Here is a 14,999-nt window from a genome sequence, read left to right on the forward strand (position 1 = left end):
ATGTTATTTATTCATTTATTTATTTAAGTTTTCTTTCCAAATTTTTTAATCAATCCATAATAATCAGGTTAGTTGGTTTTTAGCTGTGTTGGTGGTGGGACCCGCGGAAGCCACTATCCTTCCTTTCCATGGTCGCGCCTTAAAAGTCAAATAATCAGGTGGCTTTGTACAAAAGCTGATTTCTGTCCAACCAGCAGGCAGCTCCATAATTCTTGTTTCAATCTCAAATTAAACTTTACTTTCAACAAAGTTCTTAGTATTGAAATATATCTCCATAATTCCACTTCTGTTATTATTACAATTTCGTAGGGAGATTTTGATCTTCCCTTCCCTTGCAAACATTATTATTCTCAAAAGACTTAAAAAGGTGGTTGGAAAAAAAAAGTACTTCAAAGGTGTGTTTTTCAATTTGAAAAGAATGTGGGAAGGTTGTTTTTCTACCAAGGAATTTTTTTTTCCTTTTTAGAAAATCTCAACGGTACGATGAAAATTTTATTAATCAAAAAACATATAAGAGGCTTAATACTTTACCTGAGTACAAGTATTCACAATAAGTAACATCAGGTGGTTCTTCAAACCACTCAACTCTACCAAGAAATTGTTTAGGGTTTACGATTGGAGTTTTTGACTTCTTGGTTCTTAACACTTGTTAATTTCCAAAGAAGAAAAAAATAAGATAAACAAATTATAAGTTTATGAAGCATTCCCCAAACATGTCAAATAAAATTTTGGATGGTATTTTTGTTTACTACAAGATTCTGCCCCAACTTTGATGGGTATGTCTATGGTGTGAGAAATGCTTTCTCTTTTTTTAAAACAAGCTAGTATTTATATAAGTTCCCTCAATTTTTTCCCAAACAAATAAAGAATAGCAATGCAAAATCTTATAAAATAAAATGGAAATCAACTTCTGTGCAAATTGTCCACTTGATCTCTTTTTTTTTAAGCAAAGTTAATAAGCATATTCTCTCATGAAAAAAAGAAGTTAAATAATTAAGCATATTTGTCCACTACCACAAAATAACATCTTAGTCAACTCTTATATCAATCAATCGGAAGGAGTTTTAATTTGTCTTTGGTTTCCTTTTTTTAATGCTTCTGGGATGCTAACCCCACATGATAATAAACGAATAAACACTTTAGTGCTTCAACAACACTATTTTTGTTCAAATTATAAAAAAAAAACAAAGCAAACCCTAATTTGTTGTTTTGTAATTTGGTTATTAGTCCATGTGTATATATATATATATTTTTAATTTCAAAAGACTTTTTTTTATATTTTTCTTTTTGTCCTCTTCTCTATTGGTGCAGCCTTAGACTGGACTGGGGGCATTCTAGAAATGAAGCAGCTAATTCTTGATAAACAGAATATCTTAAGCTCATCCTTGGTGTATATTATTGTAGTTATGGCAGGCAGCCCTATCGTCTAGAGATTTGGTAGAAAGTGGGAAGGCTCAAACTTAATTATGTAGGCCCCTTGTTTTTTTTTTTTTTATGAATAAATTTATACAATAAAATTTGGCAACAAAGAAAAATCTGCACTATAAAACAATGCTGAAGAGAAGAATATTTGTTCAAGATTTTTCTTTTTTTCTTAAGTGCAGTTCCATTAAGAAATAAAGTTGAAATACAAGAAGATTACATGAAGAACACAATGATAAGAGGTTCTTGCATACGAGAATCGAGAAAATAAAGCACATCAAGGTAATGAGTAAAGGAATTCATCTTATTCCGAATAGAAGATGAACAAGATCCATAAGACTTAAATCAAGTCAGTATTAAACATGTCACGATGAAAAAACAAGATTAATGGATGCTTTTAAAAGACTTATTAAAGGTTAAATTTATGATGGGTTTTGAAGTAGGATACCGATGAGGAGGAACTTCCCTCTAGATATGAATGCACGACACAACATTTCCCTAATAATTTCGTACTAATTGCAATTTAACGTGACAAGTTTTCTTGCTTTGTTGTAGTTCATTAAAAAATACATATCACGTACTTATTAGGAAAAAAGTTTGTCACGGTTTGGTAAAGAAAGCAAAAACATTCTACTTTATTGTGAACTCAATGGGATATTGACAGGTGGAGTTCATTTTTGTATGTCCTTAATGGAATCTTGTCAGAATTATGGATGTTCACTTTCCATATAGAAAAAGTTTTTTAATAATCATGGTTGATTGTTCGTTTGTTGTATTTGATATTATTGGTGTTCTTAGGATTATTGGTGTAGAGAAAAATGAGTACAAATAGAATAAAATGATCATCCTATTTAAAGTTTTAAGTTGGCAACGAGGGTAACTTTTTATATATTTTTTGAAGAAGGAGAATTCGAACTTAAACTTAAATCTCTTTTAATATTGAGAAAAAAAAAATTAAAGTAAGAGCTAGTTGATATTCTTCTGGTGGCGTGCAATCACGCCGTCACGTAATGTGTGTTGTAAGAAGAAAGAGTATGTTAAATTTCATATAGATGGGTCAATGACCCACTATTAGCAACATCGATATTGTCCTCAACTTAACCATCTATAAAGTCCAATAAGTATGGAGTTTTAATACAAAATGCCTCTAGTGAAACTATTCATTATATATTTTATTTTATTTAGTCAAATTTCTAATATAGGATGGGTGAATGAGTGCACAACAAAATCCAAGTTTTTTGTTTGTTTGACCAGAAATAGCATCCAAGCATAATGGCAAGGCTCTCAAAGTATACATACATACAAATGAGACAAGTCACAAGTATACAGCTTCTTTGGATTCCCCTCTCCTCAATAGGAGAGACTTAGTGCACAAAACCCTAGAACCTCCCTCACAAGAGCCAATTTGCAGCTCCTTTATATATTGACTACTAACTAAAAGTTAAAGCAAAAAACAAAAAGTCAAAAAGAAAAAAAATATATATTTCATTCTTTTTTTTTAATCAAATAGTAATGTTCATGCCCAATCCTTGCTGTTTACAATTGTTTGGCCTTGTTATTGAGAATCTTACTTGCAAGTGAAAGAAGCTCGAGAATTCATCTACGAGTTCAAACATTTTATTTTTTAATATGAGATAATTGAGGTCTGATCAAGAAAATAAAGTCAAACATTCAAAGCCATGCCTATGTATAATTTGGAAATATTATAATCATATATATATTTAACTAATTACATCCGTTTCGTTATCGCGATTGCAACATGTAATAATTTCCCACCAAATTGATACAAATTAGAAATCTCTCCTCTGACTTAATATTAGAAAATTCTTAAAGGACACTTTTTTTTTTGGTCGAAATTCTAAAAGGACACGTTACTTATACTTGAAACAAAGGCAAATTCTTTGACATTGTTGGGATGGGATGGTTTTGATCCCTTCTATGTGACAAATGCAGCTTTTAAGTTGTATATATATCAATTATATCATATCGAAGCCAGCCTAAGAATACGAACATATCCATAATGAATCATGCATGGTTGACCAACCTTAAGCTTTTGAATAATCACAAATTCCTTGTCAAATCACGAGGGAGGACTTTTAAATTAGCATGCTTCCTTCCTACCCAAAAAAAAATCCCAGAAAAAGAAAAGGCTTAAAGTTGCTTTGCATTATGGCCACGACCTTAGCTCATGGTATCCATGCCCAACTAGGTAAATGTAAAATGATGAGACTCGAAGCACAAGAACACCAACTTTGCCAAAAGTGGGATAAGCTAAGGGATCTTTTTGTTGCAAGCAATGAGTAAAAGATGATCTCTTTTTTTGTTATCAAATGCTTTTTTCTTTTCTTTTTCAACCTCTCCTCCCCTTTTATTTTTTTTCAGATATTGGATTCTCTTCATGTTTTGCTTCAATGTACTTATGCACTAAAAACTTATTTTCGTTTCCCTTTTTTCTCAACAACTATCATTTATAGAAAAGACTTCACTAAGTAAGTTGGAAATTGGTTTAGTACCATACTTATTTGAAATTTTTAGAATTCATTTTGGGTTTGTGATGATTAGGGTTAGGGAAATGAGCAATCAGGAAATTGATAATTATTGTTGTAGAATAAATCACGTTCACATGGAGTCAGATGTATGTCATGTGGTTAGGGAGGTTTTGCCGAGTATCCAATGAAATTGATAAGCAATTGCGTTTTCCTTTTAGCTTATAGCACAAAAGTGATTTCTAGCCCAGCTAAAGCTCAGGTCGATGGTCAACTTAGGGACTGTTGGGGCCCAACTCCACCGTGGGGGGCAAAAGCCAGTGGAAAATGATCCACTTTCCTTTGGGATGGCCATGACAGGCCCCTTATATATTCTGGACTGTGAAAGGCATGGGCCACTTTTAATAGTACAAAGATGAGATCCATACGCTCGATCCTGAGATCCATATAAGTTTATTTGGAAGGCTAAACTGTAGTTTGTTATCATAAATCTCAGTTTACCAAAAGCAATTTGACATATAAGGAAGCAAATTAATATTTTCCAATTAAATTAACACTAATATCAAATGTTCGTACAATATACTGAGTCATTACAAAATAGGATTTCGACAGAATTCTGAAGGGTGGAAACCACAAATTACATACACAAAACTTGGTTTCTTGCAACACAGGCAATTCTGCTACATTAGCCAAAATACTGGATTCTATCCTTGCTGAAACGAAGCATGCAGATTCGAAAGAACCTCATAATACCCTCTCAGCTACCTAGACTGGAGTTGATTGCAAAAGAGTGTTTGCGCCATCAGGGCTATAGGCCTTGCGCCTCTGCCTCAATCTTCCAGCAATACTGTCTGGACTTGGTTCAGCGGCAAGAGCACGCTTCTTCTTGAGCTTTGAACTTGTACCCAATGCAGTACTGCTATCACCACCATCAGTAAATAGTATGCCCTTTCCTTTCTCCACTTCCTTCTCTGACAAGATTTTGTTTACCTTCTGCTCAACATCTGGAGTTTCGACTTTTGCCTCTGGTAAGTCATCATCATGGTCATTTCCTTTCCTATGTCTCTGTCTTAATCTTCCAGCAATGCTACATGGTTCAATAGCCAGAGCAGGCTTCATTTTATGCTTTGAGCTAGTTTCATGACTGCCATCACCAAGTTTCATATCCGTCAAATGTATCTCATTCTCTTTCTCGCCTTTAAGATCATCTCTGCTGCTCTCAGATTGAAGCTTTGGCAATCCAAGGTGGTCACCAACCTTGTGGTCGACCTCAGGTGATCCAAAATTTTCAGACTGTTGTACCACATCTGGAAAGGACAATGACTTCTTTGCAGAAGTTTGGTTGTTAATATCTGGATTTGAGCTACTCTGTGTATCATTCTTTTTTTCACTCTTTAACTCATCATCTATTTTGTGTTCAGCAAGAGGTTTTATCATTACAATGTCATTGCAATGGTCCTTGAGAATTTCTTCACATGATGCATCCACATCTGGGAAGTGCAGTGACCTTTTTGCAGATACTTGATTGGTGGTTTCCGGATTTTCTCCTAAATTCTTCTGTGAGCGTTGGGTTTGAATGAGATAGTGTGCAACTGATTTGAAGCCTAGTTGTGTTATCTGGAAAGTAGACATAATTAATCTTAGTTCCAATGCAATGCCAGGGGTCAAATGAGATAGTTAAAAAAAAGGCATAGTTTTGAAGGAACCTTTTTGTAGAGCACACCAGTGGGAGGCCATCCTTTTGCTGTCCGACAAAAACTACAGTTGCAAATTCCACGGCAGACAGGGCAAATCCAATCTGGATTCTGAATGGCTTCAATTACATGCTCCCCATATCTGCTCCAAGGAGATAAATGAATAAGTATAAGTATTCGATTAACACTTTTTAGAAAACATATATGGCAGCCAGGAAGCTCCAAGCCTACTACAAAGGGAGGTTAGATATGATTCCTGTGAAGCTTAGAAGGATGATTCTGTACAAACAAAATGTGTAAAACACATGTGAGGCAATACCTACGAGATGTGTGAAGTTTGCCGAAGAAATTATGTTAACATAAAATTGGGGACTATGTGTCAACCAAAAATTAGGGACGTGCCTGAGGGGGAACCAGTAGTCAATTAGCATGCTGTGAAGTTTTGACAACCAAAACATGTGCCTAAGAGATGCTTGCAAGGAATCTATAGCTTTTTTTTTTTGGTCGAAACTAGGAATCTATAGTTATTAACACCTTTATGACATCATAACAAATCTGCCCAATGTTTGCAAATAGGAATGATTAAAAGCAATGGGGGCCAAACTAATAGATAGATATTACGGCAGAGAAGAAACTTATAAGAGTATACAGTTTACCTCATGTACAAACAGTCTCCACAAAACTGTCCTTGGACCTTGTCGCACTGGCTGCAGTGAGTATGATGACCCAGAGTTTTCTGCCTGTAAAACAGATTTTCAATCCTTGTTAATATACTAATACAAGGGCACTAATCCACAAAAAGCTCCACTGCAACACTTGTTGCATGGGATGATATCACCTCTGGATGTGACACAGCACTTAGCAAGAAAAGGAAAATTGAAATTATGGAAGGGGGAAGTTGTTTCATTAGTACGTTGTCATCTTATGAGGAAAATAATGAATTCTGAATGTTACAAAGTTACAATATTTGATATTCATAAGACTTGAAGACAAAGTTTAAACTCATGTTCCTTACCTTGTTCTCCATTCTAATTAATCTTCTTTTGCATATTCAACTTGTTCTTTGCCTAACATTCTAAACTGTTTTTTCTCTATCCCTATTTATACTAAGCCCAGCATTCTCTCACTGTTCAAATAGGGCATTTACTATTTACATTATGCAACATTTTGGCAATAAAGGTTATACCTGCATTGATGGCAAGTCTTTCCTCTAACTTGGTCATAAATTCGTTTTCCATCTTTTCCATAACCATCCACAAATAAAGTCCAGCTCTTATCTGTGTTACCCAACAACTTTTCATGCTCTTCGGTATAAATCTCCGGCTTTGCACCCTCCTCCAGCATAATGCCTTCCTTGTCCAAAGCCTTATCCTTCTTTGTCAAATACATCTCCGAGTAGCTTACTGGTGTCGCATTCTGCAATCTGAAGCAACAACCAAATTATAAACAATAGAATAACCTAAGGGAAAAAAAAAAGTCAAATAGGATTACGAAAAAAGTATTTGAGATCCAATCCACATTCTCCAAAATCAAGTACTAGGTAGGAAGCATTCACAATCAGAAACTGTTTTAAACCACCAGAATCACAGACCCAGTCGATTAAAGATTCATTCTTTAAAGCAAAAACATGTATAATTCAAAACAATAAATAAAAATTTGAGAACCCATGGAGCATTCGAAGTCAGAAATAGTCTAAGACAGTAAAACCCACCAGATCAGAAACCCCGTTGGTTAAAAGTTTTTAACTTCTATGCCCAAATGTATAGAAAAGTCAATTGTAACTACAAACAAAAGCATTTTTCTCAACATCAACAAACAGATTCATGCAGTCTATGCAGAGGCAGGCAGCAAACAAAGAAGGTAACAGAGAGGGCATGCAAAGATTACCTAGAAGAGCGACGAAGGCGTCCTGGCTCCCGAATGGGAGTGGGCGTCGTACTGCGGTTGGAAAAGCTCTTTGGTGCTGTGCGCTTGGGTTGAAAGTTAGACTTGAGCTGAAGAGAGATGTCAACAATGCCAAGCTTTTTCATTCTCTCAAGGTTTTCCTTGATTCTTTCTTCTCTGGACTGCTCGTACTGAGACTTGTTCTGGGTCTGAGAGGTTTGGGTTTGCTCATTGTTGCTTCGATTGTTAGGGTTTGCGGAGGCGACACTCTTCTTCCTCAGAATCGGCATTGTGAACTCACTCTTGTTCCTCTCTGTTTCTGACTCTTGAGTTTCTGAGTCTCTGTATTTGATTTGAACCTCTCACCCCAACGGTCGAATTTGGAGCCCGAAATAGATTTTCGAAATTTCCAAGGAGGGAGAGCAGGGTTTAGGGCACAACTGGGCTTTTATGTTTTCTTTTTATAGTTGGGGATGGTATTTATTTTTACTTTTTACTTCTTCTTTTTTTCAAATTTGAAAAATCTTACCTTCTATATTTCCTTCTGCTTTTGTTTTGGTTTATTGTCTTACCTAATATTATTAGGAGAATGTTTCCAATTCCCAAAATAAAAAATAGGTAAAATAATAAGGGAGTTGATATTGGCACTCCAAAATAGTCATCATGCACTTATCTTTAATGAATCAATAAAAGTTAATAAGAGTGCAGTATGACTCTTTGGATTGTTAATAACACTACACTTTTAAGAAACGAGTTCACTTGACTATCACCAACCATCTTTGAACCTAATGGTTACAATTTTTTTTTTAGAAGAAAATTTCATTCATAAATCATAAAAGGCATACAAAGAAAGGCACGAATATAAGGGCCTCATTAAAACATTCATAAGAAAACCACGTGGGACAAACCCTAGGGGAGGAAAGAGTATCACATATGTTATAGACTAACAAGAGATCCCAACCTAAGCGACATTAGACAGCTACAAAAACTAGAAAAAAGAAAAAACCTACTAAACACCAATACAATAGACTTACAGGAGAGAATCACAACGCATCCCAACTGTCAAAAGAAGTCTTCTATGAGAACTCATGGTCCTTTGAATATCACAATAACTGTATAGCACACCAAGGCCCCGTTTGGTTCATAAAAAATGAGGTTTGGGGATGAGAAATTAATTGTTTTCCCATGTTTGGTAAGTACAGACATGAGAAATGTCTACCTAGCACATGGAAAAGTGAAGGGGAAAGTGAAGCCCTCCTCCCATTTTCGGTTTTGTTTTCCCCCCTCATGGGAAAATTTGAGAAAATGAGCCAACATTAAATACACATTTTTTATGACCATTTTTTCCCCATGAACAATTTAGAATTACAATATAGCATTAAATGCATTTTTTTAAAAAAAATTGATTTCATATGAGTATAATTGGAAAATTAAATAAACTTTGTTTTACATTCCTATGCAAACCAAACATGTGAAAGGAAATAAAGTAGTATTTCCTAGTTACTTTCCCAGGATTACCAAACATGATAAATGAATATTCCATTTCTCATCCCTTGGGAAAGACATGGGAAATTATTTCCCATCAAATTATTTCTGTGAATCAATTTGGTCCCAAGGGTTAGAGACAAAAGACAACACACGAAGGAAGAACACGAAGATGGCATCAAAGAGGAACCCCAAAGAAGCACATCAACTCAACTCAGAGCCTGATAAAGAAAACCTTTTATGACCAAGCATAGTTCTTCTTTGAATGGTGCAGAGTTAAGAAAAAATATGAAGGGTTAACACAACAAAAGGAGAAACAAAATTATAGTTGCTAAGAGATATTTGTGCTTAAAATCATGTGATTATGTACGTTGAACCTAATTGTTATAGTTAGTAACCCTTATCTTTTATCTAAACTCAAATTTATTAGAGCATCTTTAGTGGGGGGTTGTATAATGAGGTGTATGTTAAATATACACCATTTGTAATTAGAATCACCTACAATGAGGAGGTGTAAACGATTGTAAATTTGTATCACAATCATAATATGCAAATTTAGATGCACATGTGCATCCCTTTTTACATCCCTTGCAAGTAGAGCATACATGAGAAAAAGTGAGAAAATGTTGACAAAAGTGAGCAAAATCAATTATATATCTTTAAATTTACATATTCTCCATTGAAGCAAAAACCACATTTACAACCCCCGGAGGTATGTAAAAGTGACTTTACACCCTCCAAAATACACCCCTCCACTGTGGATGCTCTTAGAGCATCTCCAACCGATATGTCAAATTGCTACATGGACATGAAATGACAAAATTTAAAAGTTAAAATTGCTTCAATTGAGTAATCAAATCCTACATGGATTTGAAGGTTAGAAGATATATGTCAAAAATAACATATCAAAAAGCTTGATGTCAAATATTATTTTAATTTTTTTTAGTCATGGACCCCACTGTTCTTTACTCTCTTTTAAAACTTTATGTATTATATGGGCCCCATTTCTTTTTAAAATATAATAAAATACTATGATATTTGGCATTTCGGGTGGGGTTCAATTTTTTTCAAAGTGTCAAATTATCACATAAGCCATCAAATTCAAATTTAACATTTTATATTTGACATCTCCCTTGGAGATGTTGTTAGAGCTCCACTGGAGATGCTCTATCTATCTTCTGACTTCCATTTAAAAAAAAAAGCAAATATCTTCTGACAAGGAACAAAAGCTCTTCAATTTTGTTCTTGAAATCACAAACGCTTTCAGCTTACTCTCCCAAATTTTATTGGCGCAGGCACCACCACTTCTCTCCAAATTAAATCTTTGTATTAAATAGCTTCTTCAACTCCTAAGTTCCTAACCAACCAACACCTAAGTTCCCCAATGACATCTTTCATGTACAATATCTGACGTGGATCCCTTTGCACGCTTGCAGAAGCAACCTAAAAGTTCTGGACATGTTGAGAAAATTGCACCAATGTTGATCAACTACCTGATCAAAATAAGTGGCCATAGACCTCTACAAAAAGAGGTCAAACCAAATGCAGCTGGATTTTAAAATCTTACAAGTTTCAGCAATGGCTTCTTTTAGCTTCTCTCGTGAACAAGAAGTTGCTTATATACTTCGAATTGGCACTTAGTTTTCATCCTCAACTTGGGAAGCATAGCCCCATAGCCATGATGAAATCTTGCAATATTGTGGCCTTGGTAGGCCTGGTTCTTTTGTTCATGATCCATTTGGCAAATGCTGCTGAAAATCAAGGGTTAGGAGCTTCTTTCATCTTTGGTGATTCTCTAGTTGATTCTGGAAACAACAACTATTTACCAACGTTGTCCAAGGCAAATATTGTTCCTAATGGGATTGATTTTAAAGCATCGGGAGGAAAACCCACCGGAAGGTATACCAATGGCAGAACCATTGGTGACATAGTTGGTACGTGACTCTCGCCTCTGTTAGAGATGTGATCCATAATACATTGTTGATAATTTATCATTTTTGCGTTTAACATGAAAACAAACTTTTTTTTGTTTGTGCAGGTGAAGAATTGGGGCAACCAAATTATGCACTCCCATACTTGTCACCAAATACTACAGGGAAATCAATCTTGTATGGGGTGAATTATGCATCAGGAGGAGCAGGGATTTTGAACTCAACAGGGAGAATATTTGTTAGCGAGCTCTCAACCCTCTATGGATTACTTATTATTTTTTTTTTTTTTGGAGTTTAATTTTATGCACTTTAAACACACGTTTTATCCAACTACAAAAGATTTATAATATAAATCTTGCCTTGCAGGTTAATAGGGTGGGAATGGATATCCAAGTTGATTTTTACAACCAGACAAGGAAGCAGATTGATAAGGTGTTGGGCCCATCGAAGGCAAAAGAGTACATTATGAAAAGATCCATATTTTCAATCACAATTGGATCCAATGACTTCTTGAACAATTATCTGCTTCCAGTCCTCTCCATTGGAGCAAGAATTTCTGAGAGCCCAGATGCGTTTATTGATGATCTGATAAGTCATTTCAGGGCCCAACTCACTGTAAGTTTTATTTGATTGATTAATTTGGGTTTTTTTTATATGAAAAAAACCCAAACCATGAGGGTTTCACACACACACTGCCAAAGTATTGTGAAGATTCGAACTTGAGACTACTGATATGCAAATCAAGATCCAATCTTAATTAACATGTTTAGTGACTAATTAATTGGTGCAGAGACTTTACCAATTGGATGCTCGAAAATTTGTGATTGGAAATGTTGGTCCCCTAGGCTGCATCCCTTACCAGAAGACTATAAATCAACTAAATCCAAACGAGTGTGTGGAGCTGCCCAATAAGCTGGCTCTTCAGTACAATGGCCGGTTGAAGGACTTGCTTGCTGAGCTAAATGACAACCTCCCAGGGTCAACATTTGTTTATGCAAATGTCTATGATCTGGTGAAGGAGCTCATCACAAATTATGACAAATATGGTAAGCCCAAGTCAAATATCATATTATATGAAAATATTTATGGTATTATTTTGACCCAAGATTTATCAAATTAATATTTTTATTTGAAAGTAACTCAACAACTTGTCCAACCTAATACAGTCTTGGTTTTTTCAAAACCAAGCTATGTATAACACGGTCCTTTTCTGAGTTCTAATAAAAAAAACAAAATTACATTAATATAGAGGGTCTAAGAATATAGAGTATTCGATTTACATTCTAACAACATAATACGGTAGATGTGTGGTAAGAAAACATCATCCGCTACTAGAAAACCTCTATATCCGCCACTGATAAACATGTGGCCAGGCGAACCGTGACTTTTGCCCTTTTTTCTAATGAGCAATACAATGGTTCTGCCATATTCATCTTGATGGCCTTGACATTAATATATCTGTGGAAGAAGAAGATCAATTAGGTTTCTTGTGCATTAGCTGAACCAGGAGATACCAATACTCTGAACATTAATAGCCCGTGGCGGGGTAATTAATTGGTTAATGTCTTAATGATTATTATTAGATGATGATTAATGAAACCTGATTTAATTTGTGTATGCTGCATTGCAGGATTTAAAACAGCAAGTAAAGCTTGCTGTGGAAATGGGGGCCAATACGCAGGTATAATTCCATGTGGTCCAACGTCTAGTTTGTGCTCGGATCGCTCCATGCATGTTTTCTGGGATCCCTACCATCCCAGTGAGGCTGCCAATCTTATACTCGCCAAAAAATTGATTGATGGAGACACCAGATTCATTTCTCCAATGAATCTCAGACAACTTCGCGACCATTAAAACTTGTTTGTCCTACTATTTCCGCCTTTATTTTGTAAACTGTAACAAAAATGTAAGCCTTTTCGAATGTTTTTATGCTTGGATTGGGAGATTTGGATCCACAGAGATTTTGGCTTAAACATGTTATGGATACCTTACATATATATATATATATATAGTTATTTTCTACAGAGGACATTTTATAAATCTTAAAAGACATGACGTGTTGAGAAACTTCACTTCCACCTAATTTTCTTCTACTATAATTCTTGATATGGTTCAAGTTACCATCTGCCGTGCAGGGGAAAAAAAAAGGTGTTATATTGCCTGTGGGACATGCGCACCTTGGTTGTGTTTGGTCATCAAGTCCCACTAATTTTATGATTTCATTAATGTATGATCATGAATAAAAAATAATAAAATATGTTTCTTGATTATAACTTTAATTCCACGAGTTTTGAGTGCTAATGGATTAATTTCTTAAGGAGTAATTTTTGCTCCCACAATACCCGGAAAAGAATCTAGTAAAACTGTTGACACAAAAATATGCTTAATTCTAATAGATAGCTCAATAGAAAAATATGAATATGAGAGAAACTATGAATCAAACGTACTAAACTCAAACTTTCGCAAATGTATGAAAGACTTGAGTTGTCTCTTTATTTATTTTAATCACAAATCTAGCATTAAGATGTTTAAAAAAAATGAAAAAGGAAAACATCGATTTGGTTTTGGTCCAACCAAGAAAAGCAACAACAAAACAAACAAAAAAAGTAGCTAGAAGTTCTTAGAAGCATTTTTATTCGGGGTAGATGTGAATATTTGTTTTCTCAATGTGGACACACAACCAAAATATGATCATTGGTTCATGTGAAAGAATCATGTCCATGGCAGAAAAATCCAAATATAAAAGAGTGAGACAAACAGAGAGAGAGAGAGAGAGAGAGAGAGAGAGAGAGAGAGAGCATTGAAAAATCTAAGTTGGTGAAGAAAAAAGAAAGGGAGGTAGGCATTGTCAGTGATAATAGGCGACCGAATAAGCAGACTGAGAGAGACTCAGATTGAGAGGATGGCAATAGTGTTTAGGACTGACAGAGCCTTTGAAAACGACCTATGATGCTTCGCCGGAGACATTTCTATGGCCTCTCAGCCTTCGCGTGCCATTCGTCTCTTGACCGACAACTACCTGTCTTTCTTCGCCACGTGTCACTTCAAAAGGGACCCCCCCACCCCCACCTCACCTGGTAGTCCTTGAATAAGAGGTGAATAAGGAAGAATCCGTTCATCTTATCCAAAGACTTTACAATGAAGACAATAATATAATATGACCTTTTTGTTTTTTTGGTTTTTGTGTTTTTGTAGTGAATTAGGATTAAGCAATCACTATGTTGTGTAATGGCCACTAGTAGTACAAGTTTAAACTCTTATAAAATGGAGAGATTGATTCGAACTCGGGTGCAAAGGGGTATGCACAATGCCTTAGTCATCTGGATTAACACAAATATGCATCACATGTGTATACTATCACTCTATCTCTCTCATCATGTGATACGTCAATTTTGCCATTAAGCAATTTTGTCTTTTTTTAACCTCATTGGAGAAGGTAAAAAGATAATGTAACAAAGCAAACACGATTTATAATGTAACAAAGCAAACACGATTTGCCTCACCCTTTGACATTGTTCCTTAAAGATGATAACCCAAGTAAATCCTGGTTAAGCACAACCTTTTTAAAGGAAGTGTTTGTTATTACTATTGGAAATTGCGGCTCCAATTAGTAGCTTGTTGGTGACATTTATAAATCAACCGGTCGAACCATTGTGGTATTCACTTTTGGTACAAATCGACTGGTTTGCCCCAAAGAGCGACCAGTCAACCCTTGTGAATTTAATTTCCTTTAGTTTGAATTCTATTTAGTTATGTTTTGGGATTGCTTATCGGTTTGGATAAATTGCTCTAGTGGAACTTTGGTTTTGTAAGAAAGCCTATGAATATATATCATTATGGTGTTTGTCTCCTTGGCGTGTGATCAAAGTGAGTGCTGAAGAGATATGTAGTGGCTTTGAAGGTTCGCTTCTAGGGTTGTTACATATCAAGTGAGAAAAATTTTGAGGATGGAAGAGTGAGTTTCTTTGGTGTTGGGTTGGGATGAGTGAAATTGGTTGTGAGTGTGTGAGGGAATAGTAATTTTGATATGTGCTTAGTGAGTCATTAATTATTGGATGTCAAGTAATGTAATTTAATTTGGAGTGAATTTTGTAAAT

At 35.2% G+C, this 14,999-nt stretch overlaps 2 protein-coding genes across 2 annotated transcripts; one reads left to right on the plus strand and one right to left on the minus strand.

Annotated features, from left to right (window-relative positions):
- Positions 1 to 4,427: 4,427 nt before the first annotated feature.
- Positions 4,428 to 7,920, minus strand: LOC103340246 (Zinc-finger domain of monoamine-oxidase A repressor R1). Its single transcript, XM_008243641.2, has 5 exons — positions 7,490 to 7,920; positions 6,789 to 7,025; positions 6,259 to 6,342; positions 5,615 to 5,744; positions 4,428 to 5,525 (listed from the first exon to the last, which is right to left on the minus strand). The coding sequence occupies exons 1-5, from the start codon at positions 7,774 to 7,776 to the stop codon at positions 4,674 to 4,676; spliced, it is 1,590 nt and encodes a 529-aa protein (XP_008241863.2). The 5' UTR covers positions 7,777 to 7,920; the 3' UTR covers positions 4,428 to 4,673.
- A 2,638-nt stretch (positions 7,921 to 10,558) lies between these two features.
- LOC103339993 (GDSL-like Lipase/Acylhydrolase superfamily protein) lies at positions 10,559 to 12,926 on the plus strand. The gene is made up of 5 exons (XM_008243352.2): positions 10,559 to 10,905; positions 11,010 to 11,140; positions 11,269 to 11,517; positions 11,693 to 11,948; positions 12,533 to 12,926. Exons 1-5 carry the CDS (start codon positions 10,650 to 10,652, stop codon positions 12,754 to 12,756), a joined length of 1,116 nt encoding a protein of 371 aa, XP_008241574.2. The 5' UTR covers positions 10,559 to 10,649; the 3' UTR covers positions 12,757 to 12,926.
- Positions 12,927 to 14,999: the final 2,073 nt, after the last annotated feature.

This window comes from Prunus mume, linkage group LG8 (genome assembly GCF_029339155.1).
Source record: "Prunus mume cultivar Tortuosa linkage group LG8, ASM2933915v1, whole genome shotgun sequence".
In the NCBI taxonomy this organism is placed as follows: Eukaryota; Viridiplantae; Streptophyta; class Magnoliopsida; order Rosales; family Rosaceae; genus Prunus; species Prunus mume.

Coding starts and splice junctions, on each gene's coding strand:
- LOC103340246 (XM_008243641.2), bottom strand. CDS start 7,776: ATGCCGATTCTGAGGAAGAAGAGTGTCGCCTCCGCAAACCCTAACAAT. Junction 7,026..7,489: donor CGCCTTCGTCGCTCTTCTAG/GTAATCTTTGCA, acceptor TTGTTGCTTCAG/ATTGCAGAATGCGACACCAG. Junction 6,343..6,788: donor AAGACTTGCCATCAATGCAG/GTATAACCTTTA, acceptor TCTGTTTTACAG/GCAGAAAACTCTGGGTCATC.
- LOC103339993 (XM_008243352.2), top strand. CDS start 10,650: ATGATGAAATCTTGCAATATTGTGGCCTTGGTAGGCCTGGTTCTTTTG. Junction 11,518..11,692: donor ATTTCAGGGCCCAACTCACT/GTAAGTTTTATT, acceptor TAATTGGTGCAG/AGACTTTACCAATTGGATGC. Junction 11,949..12,532: donor CACAAATTATGACAAATATG/GTAAGCCCAAGT, acceptor GCTGCATTGCAG/GATTTAAAACAGCAAGTAAA.